This window comes from Seriola lalandi, unplaced genomic scaffold (genome assembly GCF_002814215.2).
Source record: "Seriola lalandi dorsalis isolate HSWRI2012SDOR001 ecotype SW California unplaced genomic scaffold, Sedor1 jcf7180002054169, whole genome shotgun sequence".
In the NCBI taxonomy this organism is placed as follows: domain Eukaryota; kingdom Metazoa; phylum Chordata; class Actinopteri; order Carangiformes; family Carangidae; genus Seriola; species Seriola lalandi.
Genome location: NW_019524722.1, coordinates 596,625 through 610,269, shown reverse-complemented (window position 1 = coordinate 610,269; position 13,645 = coordinate 596,625). Strand labels below are relative to the sequence as shown.

The window sequence follows — 13,645 nt, the reverse complement described above, 5'->3', positions numbered from 1 at the left end:
AGAGCACACCTCAGTGAAATGTTTGTGAATAAAAGCACAGTCAAGAGGGAATTGTTTGTAGACCCCACACAAACCTTAATAAAAGAAAATATTGTTTATTATTTGAGTTGGTTTTACATCTGGCAGGACCATTAAAACTAAAAATATCTACATCTTATCTACATGTTGGTGTTCATGAAGACCGGTTTTAAATATGTGCGAAAAATAACTGATTATTTTTCCAAGAATAGAAAATAAATGCATCTGTGACAATGAAGGACATAATACAGAGCAGTGTCATTTGAAGGGTCTGCAAATAAGTGGATAAGACACCCACATAAAAACTATAAGAAAAGGCTCCAAAGCAAATGCTGGGTGAGACACAGTCTCCACATACAAATTCACATCAACACACACAAACAACAAAAAAAAACACACACAATGTTAAAATGTGCAGCAGGTTTGTGGATGTCACCAAAGCTCCAACGCCAAGCTCAGCATCAGTTGTCAGGTGTTTAGTCAGTTACTGCTTCTAAATGAAGTTCTATCAAAAAGTCCTGTTTGGTGCCGAGTGGCAGAACCGCTGCCAGGCTGGTTCTCTGTGCCGCAGTAGCACCAACATGTCACTTCACATGCAGCATCCTGACCTCTGACTCCTCTTCTGGGGGCAGGAGAGGTTGAACTTCACTCGAGGAAGCTGTCCAGAGTGAGGCGAGTTGCAATCTTGGGTGGAGGTCTGGTCACCTTCTTCCTTTTTGCTTTCATCAGGGGGCGAATCTCCGATAAAGGAGACTGGAGTGCTTGGTTATGGAATGATGCAGTCAAGTTTACACTGATGTTATTTTCACTTCTGTCTTTCACTGTTTCCATTACTATCCTCTGGCACCTAAAAATGTCTAAAACTAATATCCAATGCATTTTTGTTTAAAGCTGCATTATTTTTGTGACAAGTTTTGTCACAATATTGACATATCAATTTATGGAGCTGTTATGGGACAGAGCAACATAAACATTCATTTTAAACTATGTTTCTTGCTACCTGATAAACATACTCTAAATCCACTATTCACTTATCTTTAAACCCCATTTTGACCTTCACCAACTCCAGAGAGAATATTTGACTTTAGCTGCTACATTTACCAACAGGTTCACCAGCTAGTTGTTACCTGTGGCTGTTCTTCTAAAGCTTCTAAAAATGAGATAAGATAAGAGCCCAGTTGAGAGCCAAAAACCAAAACAATACAGTCAAAGATGCTCATTCTTAGTGCAGCTTTAAATTGTGCTGAATGATAGGTTTGAACGTCCTCAGGCTTATGTACAACACTTTTTAATATTCTACTAAAAGTATGTCCTAATTTAGTACAGATGGGTATTAAACACTACCCCATTAAAAAACTATTATCAAAGATAAAATTACTTAAAATAAAGAAACATAAATATTCCACATCGCAGAAAAAAGGATACAGGTTGGAAGAATTTAGTCCGTCCTCCTAATCCATCATAACCAGTTCTCACCTGAAACGAGTAACATTTTCTTTCATCACACCACTGAAGGACAACTGGTATAATAAAACATGCAGCAGATGCTTGTGCAGTACATACAGCTCCAGGCTTCCTCTGAGGGTCCAACATGCTACCAAAAGTCTTCTTTCTGAAGAGAAGGGAGTTCCTCATAAATGAATCCATGGATCCATCCTCATCTTGAGCCTGAGGTATAAAAAAAAATATATATTTAATGATACACACACCAGATTTAGAAATTGACCGTTAGTGACTTTCAAAACCCTACCTTGGATAAAGATGAACTCTTCACATTGTGTTTGGACATGGATGTTCTGAAAAACAAAGATTTTTACATACAAATGTACTATACAACCACACAATATAAAAGACACAGTATGTTATTAACAAGTGCCTCACATGTCACCAACCTAAGCTTTGCACACACGAATGACATAAAACTTACGCCGGAGGGTCAACACGCATCTTCTTGGATGGGACCTGGGTCGGTCTCTTGGCGACATCATCCGGTGTAGTGATGTCATAGGTCATATTTAGGTCAATGTCCTGGCTATCTGCAGGCTGGTGGAGGCGAGGCTGCTTCAGCTCCAATGGGGCCGGGCTGACAAGTGAGAAGATAAACGTCATCAGTAAATCGCACGGCTTATATTTTCATGAAAATCTATTGTGTGAGGAGATTTCAGTCCAATGGCTTGGTGACACACACCTTTCGAACACGAGCCGGCTGAGGGTTTCATTTGTCCGTGTCGGCGTGCTCAGAGTCTTCTGAAGGAACTCCACTTTCTTCTTCAGACTCTGTTGAAAGATGTGCATGTAGGCATTATAACAAATGATTTCTATTATTATAAAATATGAAGGAAATTCGGTGGATGTGCTTACAGAGATTTCTTTGTCAGCATTGGCCAGATCATTCTGCAGAGACTTCATGTCCTCTTTGGTCTGATTCACCTCCACTGAGGCTTTTTGTAACTACAAATGACATACACACGACACACAAAAACTTTAGAAATCTAGAGTTTTCCTATTCATTACTCATTCCACCGGATGCAGATTAGTCACTACCTTGTTGTTTGAGGAGAGCACTTCTCTCTTCAGCTTCTCGCACATGTCATTCGTAGACTTCAGGCTTCCTTTTAGATTATCATACTCCCTGAAAGAAGGAGGGGAGAAGATGAATGTAGAGTCATTGATGACAGGGAAACTGCATTCATTAGGACTGAAACTCGAAATGATGGAGTGAGAAAATGAGCTGTCGCTTAGTCACGCCATCAACAGAAATTGGGCTCCTTACTTTTTTAGAGAGATGCAGTAAATGGAGAGCTGCTCCACTGCCGCCTGACTGACACCCATATCTGTGATCATGGACTCCACCTCTGCTCTCTGACCCTGTAACAACACGTCCAGGCTGGGGACAAACCAGCAGTGTCAGTACACAGTATGAGTATGACTTTCTCTTACAATGAAAAAAGACACGGTTCTATGCAGATCTTGCTGGCTGAGAGAAATTACAAATTCTGTCCTTGCTTGTGTATCCAAATTACTAATAGTAATTTTTTTTCCAAACCACTCCCCACTCCAAATTCAACTTAAATTAAGCTCATAGGCATATCCAAAAATACTATCATACTTTACAATAGAGGTATTTAAGACCATCTAAAACACTTTTGACACTTGCAGCATAGTCAATGTTGTGATTATTAAAATGTGGCCCTAGAGACCTAAATATATTTATGTGACTGCAGATACCTTTCAAAAGTTTTCATTTTGATCCTGAGTCTCCGGGCCTCCTCCTTGGCAGCATGAACATCATTCTGTTGTGTCTCCAAGTATGTCATCTGTTTCTGTGAGGATCAAAGACTTTAAAAATGAATAATTACAGAGAAAGTATGAGTCTTTATAGACAATGGGTTTATGTGATGAAGGACAGTCAGCAAACCCTGAGAGCAGAGCAGAGCATCTCCTTTTCCATAATCTCTTTCCGCACGCTGTCCAGGTCTCTCTTTTGCTTGTCGACAGTCTCCCTCAAACTGTCCACGACTTTCTGTTTGTCCCGCCAGTCTCGCTCTACAAATTGAGCAGGTGGATATTTAACTAATGCTGCCTAATTTCAACAATCAAGCACCATCATAGTTCAACATAGTTTCTTACCTTTGGAGCTTAAAAGCACCTTCATTCGATCAAGCTCATTCTAGGGAAGTGAGAAACACAGCCAGAGAAAAAACACTATGACACCAAGTCCAGATGATGTAATGGCAAGAAGGACTATCTCTGTCTTGGGCACTTTTTCTTAAACAATTTTGCACTAAAAAGCTGAAAACAGGCAGTGATATATTGTGTAGGTGTTGTAAATTTGGTACCTGCAAGCTTTCCGGGTCTACTGTGGCCTCCTCCTCCTCTCCACCAATGTCAAAGTACAGCTTGCAGATGATGTGTCTGGTGCTGACCTACACACAGAGCACAACAGTACTTAGGTCCATGTCTTTCCACTACATGACAAGTAGGTTCAGTCTGGGCTAGAGGAAGTTTGGTGATGTTTGGAAAAGTAAGTTACTGTACCTGTTTCCTACACTGTGGACAGGTTTTTGTGGGGGCCGTCTGAAACCACTGGAGAAGACTGAGAGCAGAGAAGGGGAATGGTTACAAAACGTGTCAGAAATGTTTGTGTTTATGAAGTCTTGACTTTCTATATTAGGTTACCATTCATAGTGGAAAGTGTGTCCGCAGTGGATGGCAGCAACATCTTTCGAGTGATCGAAGAAATCGGAGCAAATTGTACAGTATGCACGGATAGGCATCTTAATGTCCCAAGGATCACCTGTAACGAATACAGAAACTCGTATTAAATAAACTACCTACTTACCGCATAAACACTGTTCTACGCTATCTTATCATACATGTGTGTGTGTTTGTGTTTGTTACGTTACATAAACGTGCTTGGCTACAGCTGTTACTTTAACGGTAAATAACACGGTAGTGGCCCGTAACATTCAGCTATGCTGGTTAGCTAAATGTAATGCTAACATTAGCCTTATCGGCAGTTGCCATACCTGGACCTCTACTCTGGTCATACTTACCAAACCAAGACGTTAAGTTAATGCGCAGTCCTTTGTCATACAGTGAAACATCCCTGATATCTGTAATGTTTCATTTTGACCTAGTTAATGTGATACTCTGGGACATAACCTCGCTAGCTAAAATAAACTCGCTAACTTGTTTCCCGGCTGTACGTTCAAACACAAGCCCCGCCCCTGACGCTGCGTTCAAGTGTAACCACGATACCGCTTGACAGGTTTGTAATTATAAACACTTTTTAAAAATACTTTATTTTAAAAATTACACTTTAAGGGATTTTGATGCGACATGTTTTTCAAAAGGGAAACAAAGAATTTTAATTAAAACTAATCACTGTGGATCAAAGTTATCTATCCTCTTAACCTCTTTTATTAAGTGTGCCCTACTCTCAGCCTTGTTAAGATGCTCTCCTCTTTGCTGCTCCCTTAAGGTGTCCTCACTCTGCCCACCTCTGGGTGCACTGCTTAAAGGTGTCATCCTGTATGCCAACTGTGCTGCCAGTCTTTTATGATGTTTCTTTTGATTATTCCTTTTGCTTCAGATTTACTGAGTGACATGTCCATGCTCTCCATCATGCTTCAGAGCCTATTTTGGCTAATGAATCCACTAATTTTTTCAGTTTGTACAGTTTCTATCTCATTAACTTTATCCTGCCTACTGTGAAATACATGACTGCAAATGGAATAAATGCAGACCACGTATCTGTACAAAGCTAACTCAGTACTTTGTTATTCAGTGGAGTTAGAATGTAATTTCCATTCCTACATATCTCACTCATGCACACTCACTCTGAAAGGATGTGTTAAAGAAAAGTTTTACAGATATTAAATGTTTTACAATAATTTACATAATTAATTAAGAGCATTTTCATTTTCAGACCATCAGTGTCCCTGAGTGTCCGTTGATCCTCAGTGATTAATTTAAGCCTTCTTAAGTAATTCCTGTATGGTATCTTTAATTTACTTATCTTGGAACCAGTTTTGTGGTTTGATGAAGAAGAATGCACAAAGTACATACTGTAACATGCAACAATATATAAAAATTAACTCTCAAATTTAATTTTATTTCAGTCTAAACTTTTTCCTACTCTGTTAAACACTCTAAAGCTGTTTTCTGGAAGAGAACTTCATATCCCAGTTCCTACTTCCGCAGCCGAACAGGGCATAATGCTGCGTTCACTACGATGGTAAACTCAGAAAACTTCTGAGTGGGAACGTCCGAGTTCGGAAACCTGGCGTTCACATGACCAACTGGGTCAACAATAGATGTCCGCAATAACAATAGCCAATCATGTTAATATCATGAAGCTCGAGTAGACTAGTGGGCTAATATCAATTATTACAACGGCCTTTGAAAAAACTTAACTTCGATAATTTGTTAAGAATGTACATATATATTACATACTATAGTAAATGACTTGTTAAGTGTAATTAATTAGCATTTGTAATATAACTGTCCCACCAGTCAGTTGTAGTTCTTATTACGTCAAGTCAGATAAATTGGGGACCTGAATTTCTGCACGAGCATCTGAGCAAAAAATCAATCCTGTTCTTGAGTTCAAATATTTTTTTTTCCTAGTCGGAGCCTGTATTTTCCAACTTCCCGACGTGTCATGAATGCAGCATTGTGTTGACTAGCAAGAAGAAGTACTCCTGTCTTGTCTCTGCTAGTTAGCTAGCTGCAGTAACTGTGACAATCGAGTTGTGGAGCACAATGAGACAACTCCGGAAATGAAAGGTAATCATCTTGAAATAATTTAAGGAGAGCTCTGTGTCAGGATGAAGGCGGTTAATGCAGACATAACTAGCTTCAGATGCTGTTAATTGTCTGCTAAAGTTAGCAATGAAAGTAGCCTTTGAAGTTCTGCATAGATGTCAGACGTGTCTCTGAGACTGGGGGGTGTGGAAAAAGAAAGGAGATACGATTTTATTTTTTAAAAATGGAGGAGATAGGCATGGAAGAGAAATGTAACACTCTCAGGAGGCTCTTATTTTGTTTTCTGATTTACTTTCACAACAGTCACTGCATGTAGCAACAAGACTGAGAGACGGCATTAGCCCTGAAGCTTGTCTGAAAATAAAAGGGGTTAAAGTCAGACCATAAAATCTGAATAATGGTGGTCATGCCACAGTAATAGTACATCCCAACCAGCGTGATCTTTAATCCTAGCGTCAGTCATGAAGCTGTTAACCTTTGGCCCCATACCTCTCTGTCTGTATGTCCGTCCTCTCAGGTGTGTGTCCCTGCCCTCAGTAGCAGTGATGGACGGAGAAGCCCAAAGGGCGGCTGTGTCATGGGAGAATGGCACTCTGGCTCCTGTGGACCGCCTTCGCTCCGAAAGGGCAGACAGCCCCACACCAGGTCTGGTGGAAGGAACTGAACCAGGTGAGGCTGGTCCACACTCAGCACTATCTGCAGATAGTTAGTGTAACTTTCCAAAGCACAAATGTACTAAAATTGTGTTGTATGTGAGCTCTCAATTCCAGGCAGATTCCCCCTATAGTTCTGGTACCAAGTAAATCCCAGTAATTAACAGCTTAGCATTTGTTCCTTCTCATATTTCTAAGACTGTAGGTCCGTGTGGACATTTACAGCTTTAGATAAGTGGGTGAATGAATTAATGTAATTTAATTTAAGTGTCATTCTATTTTGTGGCCCATCCCTCATGGGACTAAATTAAAAAACATCAAACATGCTTACAGTACACAGGGATAACGTTTACAGTACACGAGTCAAACATTGTCCATGTGAGCTGATCATGCATCAGTCCATGGATAAGAGCCACTGTCACGAATCCTTCTGCAAAGTGTCATTGATACAGAACTGAACTTTCTGTTACTTCCTCATTTTGCATCTGATGGCACTACACAGCAAAATGTATGTTCTTAGATTGCAGCTTGGATCAACCATCTAAAAAAAAAAAAATAGAAACAAAAAATCTTTGCAGTGGCCAATGCCTGAAATAATATAGAACTTCAATGGATTCATAATTGTACCATGACAAGAGCAGGTTTAAGGCACCAGAGTAAAACTATTCTGTAACTTCCCTCATAGGTGAAAAGTGTTCCACAAGTAGACATCCTGTGGTCCAGTAGTTGCTAAGCAACACATGGGTACAATAACCAGAATGACTTGTTTTTATTTTGTGAAGAAGCTGTTTTTGAATTAAGAAGTTCTCCATTTAGTGTGTGTGTGTGAGTGAGAGAGCGCGTGAGAGATGGTATGAATACGCACATCCTGTCTGTCTAAAGAAGTGTTCACAATAATTTGATCACAATAATGTGCCTTCTGTATTCTCCATGTCACTCAAAAAGCCATTTTGTTGTTGCTGCCAAACTTGGACTTTATGAATTGACAGAGAACATTCATTTAATAGACTAGACTGTAATAATAGTATTAATCTAAGTTTACGTGATTAAAAAACTTAACGCATTAGGAATATCTTGCCACACCACACAGCATAGGAAGGAAACGCTGCCATATTCTCTCACATGAACTATAATAATACAGACATCTGCTGCACGCCTGCAGCAGCTTATATCTGTCTCATCCAGCTTTAACAAATCCAACTCTGACTGGAGAAATGATGTAACTTTGTCCGGATTTGCTCTTTCCAGTCCAGAGATAAACAGGATGTTTTTGCAGTGTTATCTGACTGACTCATTACCACACTTGTGCTATTCTTCTCCTACTTTCTCTCTTTAAATTAAATAAGCTGTGACCAGAGGTTGTTAATTTGTGACTGCTCCTAATGGAATGAAATTAGAATAAAATTACCAGACCAAATCAAACATGGCTGACAGTCAATACAAGAATCCAAATCAGTTCCAGACTGTGTCACCCACTGCATGGGATGGTTCCCACTGAAAAGCTCAGGGAAGTGTATGAGTGGGGATCTCAGTGGAGGCGGGGTGATTTACCAGATGTGCATTTGCCAAACCAACCAGATGGTGTTCACACAAGTCTTTTCTCTTGTGAAAGGAAAAATATTGTTTACAAAGTTTACATTTGTGTTGCTTGTTGAAGTTTGTTGTTGACAAGTGTGAAGAAGACATCGCACTTAAAAACAGACTCGTTTTCACGCGCAATTTTTTACTTTTACAAGCTTCCCTGAGCTTTTGTTTGACTCTCTCTCTGAGACTGTCCTGAATGTTGCTATGCCAACAGATTCAAAAAAAAAAAAAAAAAACTGCCTCCAACAGGTTGTTATTGTTTTATGAACTTACTTATTCATTCCTTACACATCCATGCATCATACTGACAAACCATCTGACCATCATTAATGCAGGTGCCGGTCAGAAGAGTGCCATGTTCGTCCATGCACAGTCTTTTGAGGATCTGACTGCGGAGACTGAAGAAGTGGCTCAGAGGGACGCTGAACTGGACAAGTCAGAAGGAGAGTGTACAGACGAGCTCAAGGTTCTGGTGGGCGAGAAAACCATAGAGGAGCAACGCAACAGCATTTCATCGGAGACCAGGTCTAAGGAGGAGGATGTGTCCAGCGAGGCGTGGAGGAGCCACAGAAAACATGTGTTTGTGCTGAGCGAGGCTGGAAAGCCAATCTACACCCGCTATGGCACAGAGGAGGCTCTGTCCAGCACCATGGGGGTGATGATGGCCCTCGTGTCCTTCGTAGAAGCCGAGAAGAACATCATCCGCTCCATCCATGCAGGTCAGAATATACTTTGAATCTGACATTGGTTTCCTAAGTAAAAATATATGGGTCAAAAGTACATTTGATGAAATCTGTTGAATCCATGTAACCTCTGTGAATATGTTTTGCATCAGATGGCTGTAAAGTGGTTTTCCTCACTAAGAGCCCTTTGGTCCTGGTGGGCGTGTCTCGGACCTGTCAGTCAGACAAGGAGCTGCTGCGGGAGCTGCAGTACATCTACTACCAGATCGTCAGCTTGCTCACGCTCACTCAGCTCAACCACATCTTCCAACACAAGCAGAACTACGACCTGCGCCGCCTTCTGGCTGGCTCCGAGTATCTCACCGACAACCTGCTGCATCGGCTGGACCGAGACCCCGGCCTGCTCCTCAGCGCTGTCACCTGCCTGCCTCTGGCCAGCTCCTCCAGGGATGTGGTCTCATCAAGCCTGCAGGCCGCTAAAGCCAAAAACCTGGTGTTCTCCATCCTGCTGGCGGGGGACCGGCTTGTTACCCTGGTGAGAAAAAAGGACCAGTTCCTGCACCACATAGACTTGCACCTAGTCTTCAACCTCGTCGGCTCCTCTTCGTCCTTCCGAGAGGGTGAAGGCTGGACGCCGATCTGCCTGCCAAAGTTTAACACTGCGGGATTTTTCCACGCTCACATTTCTTACCTGGAGCCTGCGTCCGAGCTCTGCCTCATCCTGGTCTCAACAGACAGAGAGGACTTTTTTAACATGTCCGACTGCAAGAAACGGTTCCTGGAGAGGCTGAGTAAGCGCAGTGCCTACCAGGCTCTGAAAGAGGCGCTTAAATGTCCCAGTTACTCTGTGGCGCAGGTCGGCATCCCAGAGCTCAGGCACTTCCTGTACAAATCAAAGAGCTCGGGGTTGTACACCAGGTGAGTGGGATGTCTGCTGAAAGATTTTAACAGTTACACTAGTGTTGGAATTTATTTAATAGTCTTTTTACATCAAGAAATAAACCAACAGTGGCAATAAGAATGACCACACAAACACACATTGACATTATTTTCTTTAACTTCTGGCTTCTGTTTGAGTCTTTCACAGTGCAAATCTTCAGGTGTTGAACAAGATGCTCTTTTTTCTCTCCCTCCAGTCCAGAGTTTCCTGCGGTGTACCAGTCTGACGAGGAGCAGGAGAGGCTGATGGGTCTGTACCAGGACCTTCACAGCTGCTTGCACCATCCAACCAGACCTCTCCGTTCCTTCTACCGCTGTGGTGAAACTGAAAACCTGCTGGCGTGGGTAAGCGATACGAGATGTGATGCTTTTGTAGTCTTTTAAAGTATTTAACAATTTCTCATTTTTCATAATAGAATCTCACTTTTTTCAAAACTCACATGGCACATGACACGAGATCAGGAAGTACAATGTTTATCAGAGCATCTCACCATCTTCATCACTGAATTTTTAATCATTGATACACGTTGAAATAAAATGGCCATAATCAATAAAAGCTGTCAAAAAGAAATCACTTCCCATCCAAACTGTGTACGGTCGTCAGGTTGTCAATATTATACAATATATATTTATATATATATATATTTTATTATAATTATGATATATATTTTATGTAGAAATCAGCATTTGCAATGATGTAGAATAAGAATTATGTTTTTTTTATAATGAAATCCTTCATGTGAACAGATGAAAGTGAATTTGACTGTACTTTACTGTATAAAGTGTTTTTTATTCAAGACTTCAGACAGTAGATATTTCAACCTCTTGTTTGTTTATTAATCTAAAATCTTGTAAAGCGATCCTGTTATGCCGGAGAGCGTAAAATATGAAACCACACCCACCTCAGTATTCTGCAGCATTTTGACTATAATCAAAAGGAAGGAAACTGCATTTCCCCCTTTTTTTCATCCCTTGTTCTTCAGCAGTGATGGTGAAAGGATTTGCATTCATGTTGCAATATTACGCACGAGGTTAATGTTGTTATAGTAAGGAGAAATATATACAAAACATGCTGCATTGATTCAGTGAACGTGGGTTAACGCTTAGTGTTAAGCATTGAAACTTAAGAGGTGGCCGTTTTCTGAGGTCCAAACATGTGACATTGAGTGATTTGCATGCAAAGATAACATTTTGTGTTTAAAGGTAAGCTTGAAGCAGTTTGGCTCTTTTGCACACTGAAACTGAGCCAAAGCAAAATACTGCAGTATGACTTTGACGTGCCTCATGATGCCACTCGTCTCGCTCTCCCATCTCTCTTGCAGGTGACAAGCGGCTTCGAGCTCTACCTCTGCTTCAGTCCGCTGGCGACCAAGGCCTTGGCGGTCTCTGCTGTCAACAAACTGCTGAAGTGGATCAGGAAGGAGGAGGATCGTCTCTTCATCCTGAGTCCTCTCACATACTGAGCCTCGCTGCTGGCTGACCGACCTCCTGGAACAAAAAGAGTTATCCCTGAACTGAACGCCGCCCGGCCCGGTGCTGTACCAGCTTCTGTGGATGAAGCAGTCGTCAGTTCAGTGTCCACATACTGTATGATTGTCAAAGCTATGCATTTCTTGCTAATGGGTTCCTCTGATCTAATTCACAGATTTGTGATGAAGTAGATTGTGCAATGATGGTAAATTAAAGCTGTATTTTAGCTGGCTAGATTAAAAAAAAAAAAAAAAAAATGATTTGGATAACAGCAACAGATGGAAGCAGCATCAGCACCAATACACAAACATAACACAAAAACTTGTGGTGTCTGTTTGCTGCTGAGGTTGTTTCATAAATAATTGTTTTACTGTATTTACTTATTATGCCTCTCAGATTAAGAAAAATGCTGTGTCTTTTTTTTATGCTATCAACTCTTTAAAAAACTCTTAAAAATCAAGAATAAAATTTTAATTTAAAACTGGAAACTTGCAGTACAATGTATTATTATAAGACATATGTCAAAACATGGCTAACACTCCTGTTGTGTTTTCACTTTACATGATGACCAAGAACTGCACAAACCATCGTCATTTTACTTCTATGCACTTTCTTTATGCAAACGGCACTCTAAGAAATGTGATCATGAGTTTATATAACATGTTTACTGCTGTCAATTTTTGTGTCAACATGTATTGTTCATGTCAGTATCATGGAAGTCTATTCATGTACTAGTGTCCATTAGCACTTTCCTTAGATATTCCATTTACCATAATATGCAAACTAATACCAAGAAAAGTGTTGTATCATTTGTTTTTTATACCTGTGTATAGTCAATACAGTTCATTATGTCTCATGGGCTTTGCTTAAGGAATCTAACGTTGCCACATCTGCCTCCACGAATCATGCCTTAACTAATGATCATTGTGCAACTCAGAAAATGAGATGGCCACTATATAAATAAATGATTAGTAATAAAAAAGACTCTGTATCATGCTTGATTCTAACATTAGTCAGAGTCAGTATTTATTATTGACTTTTATCCCCTACAGAAATGTAATATATGACATAAATTCCTATATCAAGAGTGATGGTGCCATATATGTCACGTATAAGGGGTTATATATTATTATCACATGTACATCCTCTGGATTTATTAAGATATAAGTTTAGAATATATATGAAATACCCATAGTAAAATATTGTTGCAATTATAATAATGGTCTACGTATATATATATATATATATATATATATATATATATATATAAAATATATTTATGATGACTTATGGTATAACATGTGACCATATATGTTAATGTTATGTTATGTTGATATATATTTTAATTCATATATGCAAGTTTATTGAAACAACATATATAATCAATATATAAAATTCTGTTTTAATCATTAATTTCTTATTAATTTGAATATCTTCCCATTCTGGGACAGTGGTCTCAGACCTTTGGACCCTACTTTACATAATATCAACATGTACTGACAGGGTCTGGGATGGATATATATATTTACATAATATATATCTATAAGCATAATACATAAAAATACATATTTGTGTGGGCTAGACATATGTCAATATATGAAATTTTTCCAAAGTTCTAATAGTTTCATATATAATTTTTACATACATGTTTTTTTTTATTTTATATGTACATAGATTTCATATATGGAAATTCAATAAACGGGATTGTTGTCTGATTTAAAATATTTTGGTTGTAACTGTAAAATCTATTTAAAGGTTGTTTCTTTTCAGTGTAATTCATGAGTAGCCTACCATCATATTTGTGGAGACACCAGTAGCTTCACATGCGGGTCTGTTGCCTAAACAATTCGTTCACTGTACACTCGCATGATAAAAATAGTGCAAACACTACCTGGAACACTACCTACTGTACAGATGGTAAGTTTCAATTGTCTGCCAAAAAAGAAAACAACGAGCAATATAGACATTAATCAGCTGTAAATTCACAAACTTCCTGCAACAGTTTCTCGCAACGCGCGTCACCATGAA

The 13,645-nt window shown here is 39.7% G+C and overlaps 2 protein-coding genes across 3 annotated transcripts; one reads left to right on the top strand and one right to left on the bottom strand.

Moving 5' to 3' along the window:
- Nucleotides 1-75: 75 nt before the first annotated feature.
- On the bottom strand, nucleotides 76-6,860 carry traip (TRAF-interacting protein). 2 transcript variants are annotated; one of them, XM_087173318.1, is made up of 16 exons: nucleotides 6,778-6,860; nucleotides 4,198-4,315; nucleotides 4,057-4,114; nucleotides 3,858-3,944; nucleotides 3,649-3,688; nucleotides 3,437-3,564; nucleotides 3,247-3,341; nucleotides 2,792-2,905; nucleotides 2,563-2,650; nucleotides 2,380-2,469; nucleotides 2,207-2,295; nucleotides 1,946-2,101; nucleotides 1,769-1,814; nucleotides 1,582-1,686; nucleotides 1,444-1,494; nucleotides 76-771 (listed from the first exon to the last, which is right to left on the bottom strand). In XM_087173318.1, exons 2-16 carry the CDS (start codon nucleotides 4,293-4,295, stop codon nucleotides 664-666), a joined length of 1,353 nt encoding a protein of 450 aa, XP_087029444.1. In that variant the 5' UTR covers nucleotides 4,296-4,315; nucleotides 6,778-6,860; the 3' UTR covers nucleotides 76-663. The 2 variants fall into 2 exon arrangements, with proteins under 2 accessions (XP_087029444.1, XP_023259438.1); XM_023403670.2 differs by lacking the exon at nucleotides 6,778-6,860 and adding an exon at nucleotides 4,575-4,715.
- mon1a (MON1 secretory trafficking family member A) lies at nucleotides 6,825-12,098 on the top strand. The gene is made up of 5 exons (XM_023403676.2): nucleotides 6,825-6,957; nucleotides 8,861-9,244; nucleotides 9,361-10,126; nucleotides 10,345-10,492; nucleotides 11,470-12,098. The coding sequence occupies exons 1-5, from the start codon at nucleotides 6,834-6,836 to the stop codon at nucleotides 11,608-11,610; spliced, it is 1,563 nt and encodes a 520-aa protein (XP_023259444.1). The 5' UTR covers nucleotides 6,825-6,833; the 3' UTR covers nucleotides 11,611-12,098.
- The last annotated feature ends 1,547 nt before the right edge of the window (nucleotides 12,099-13,645 follow it).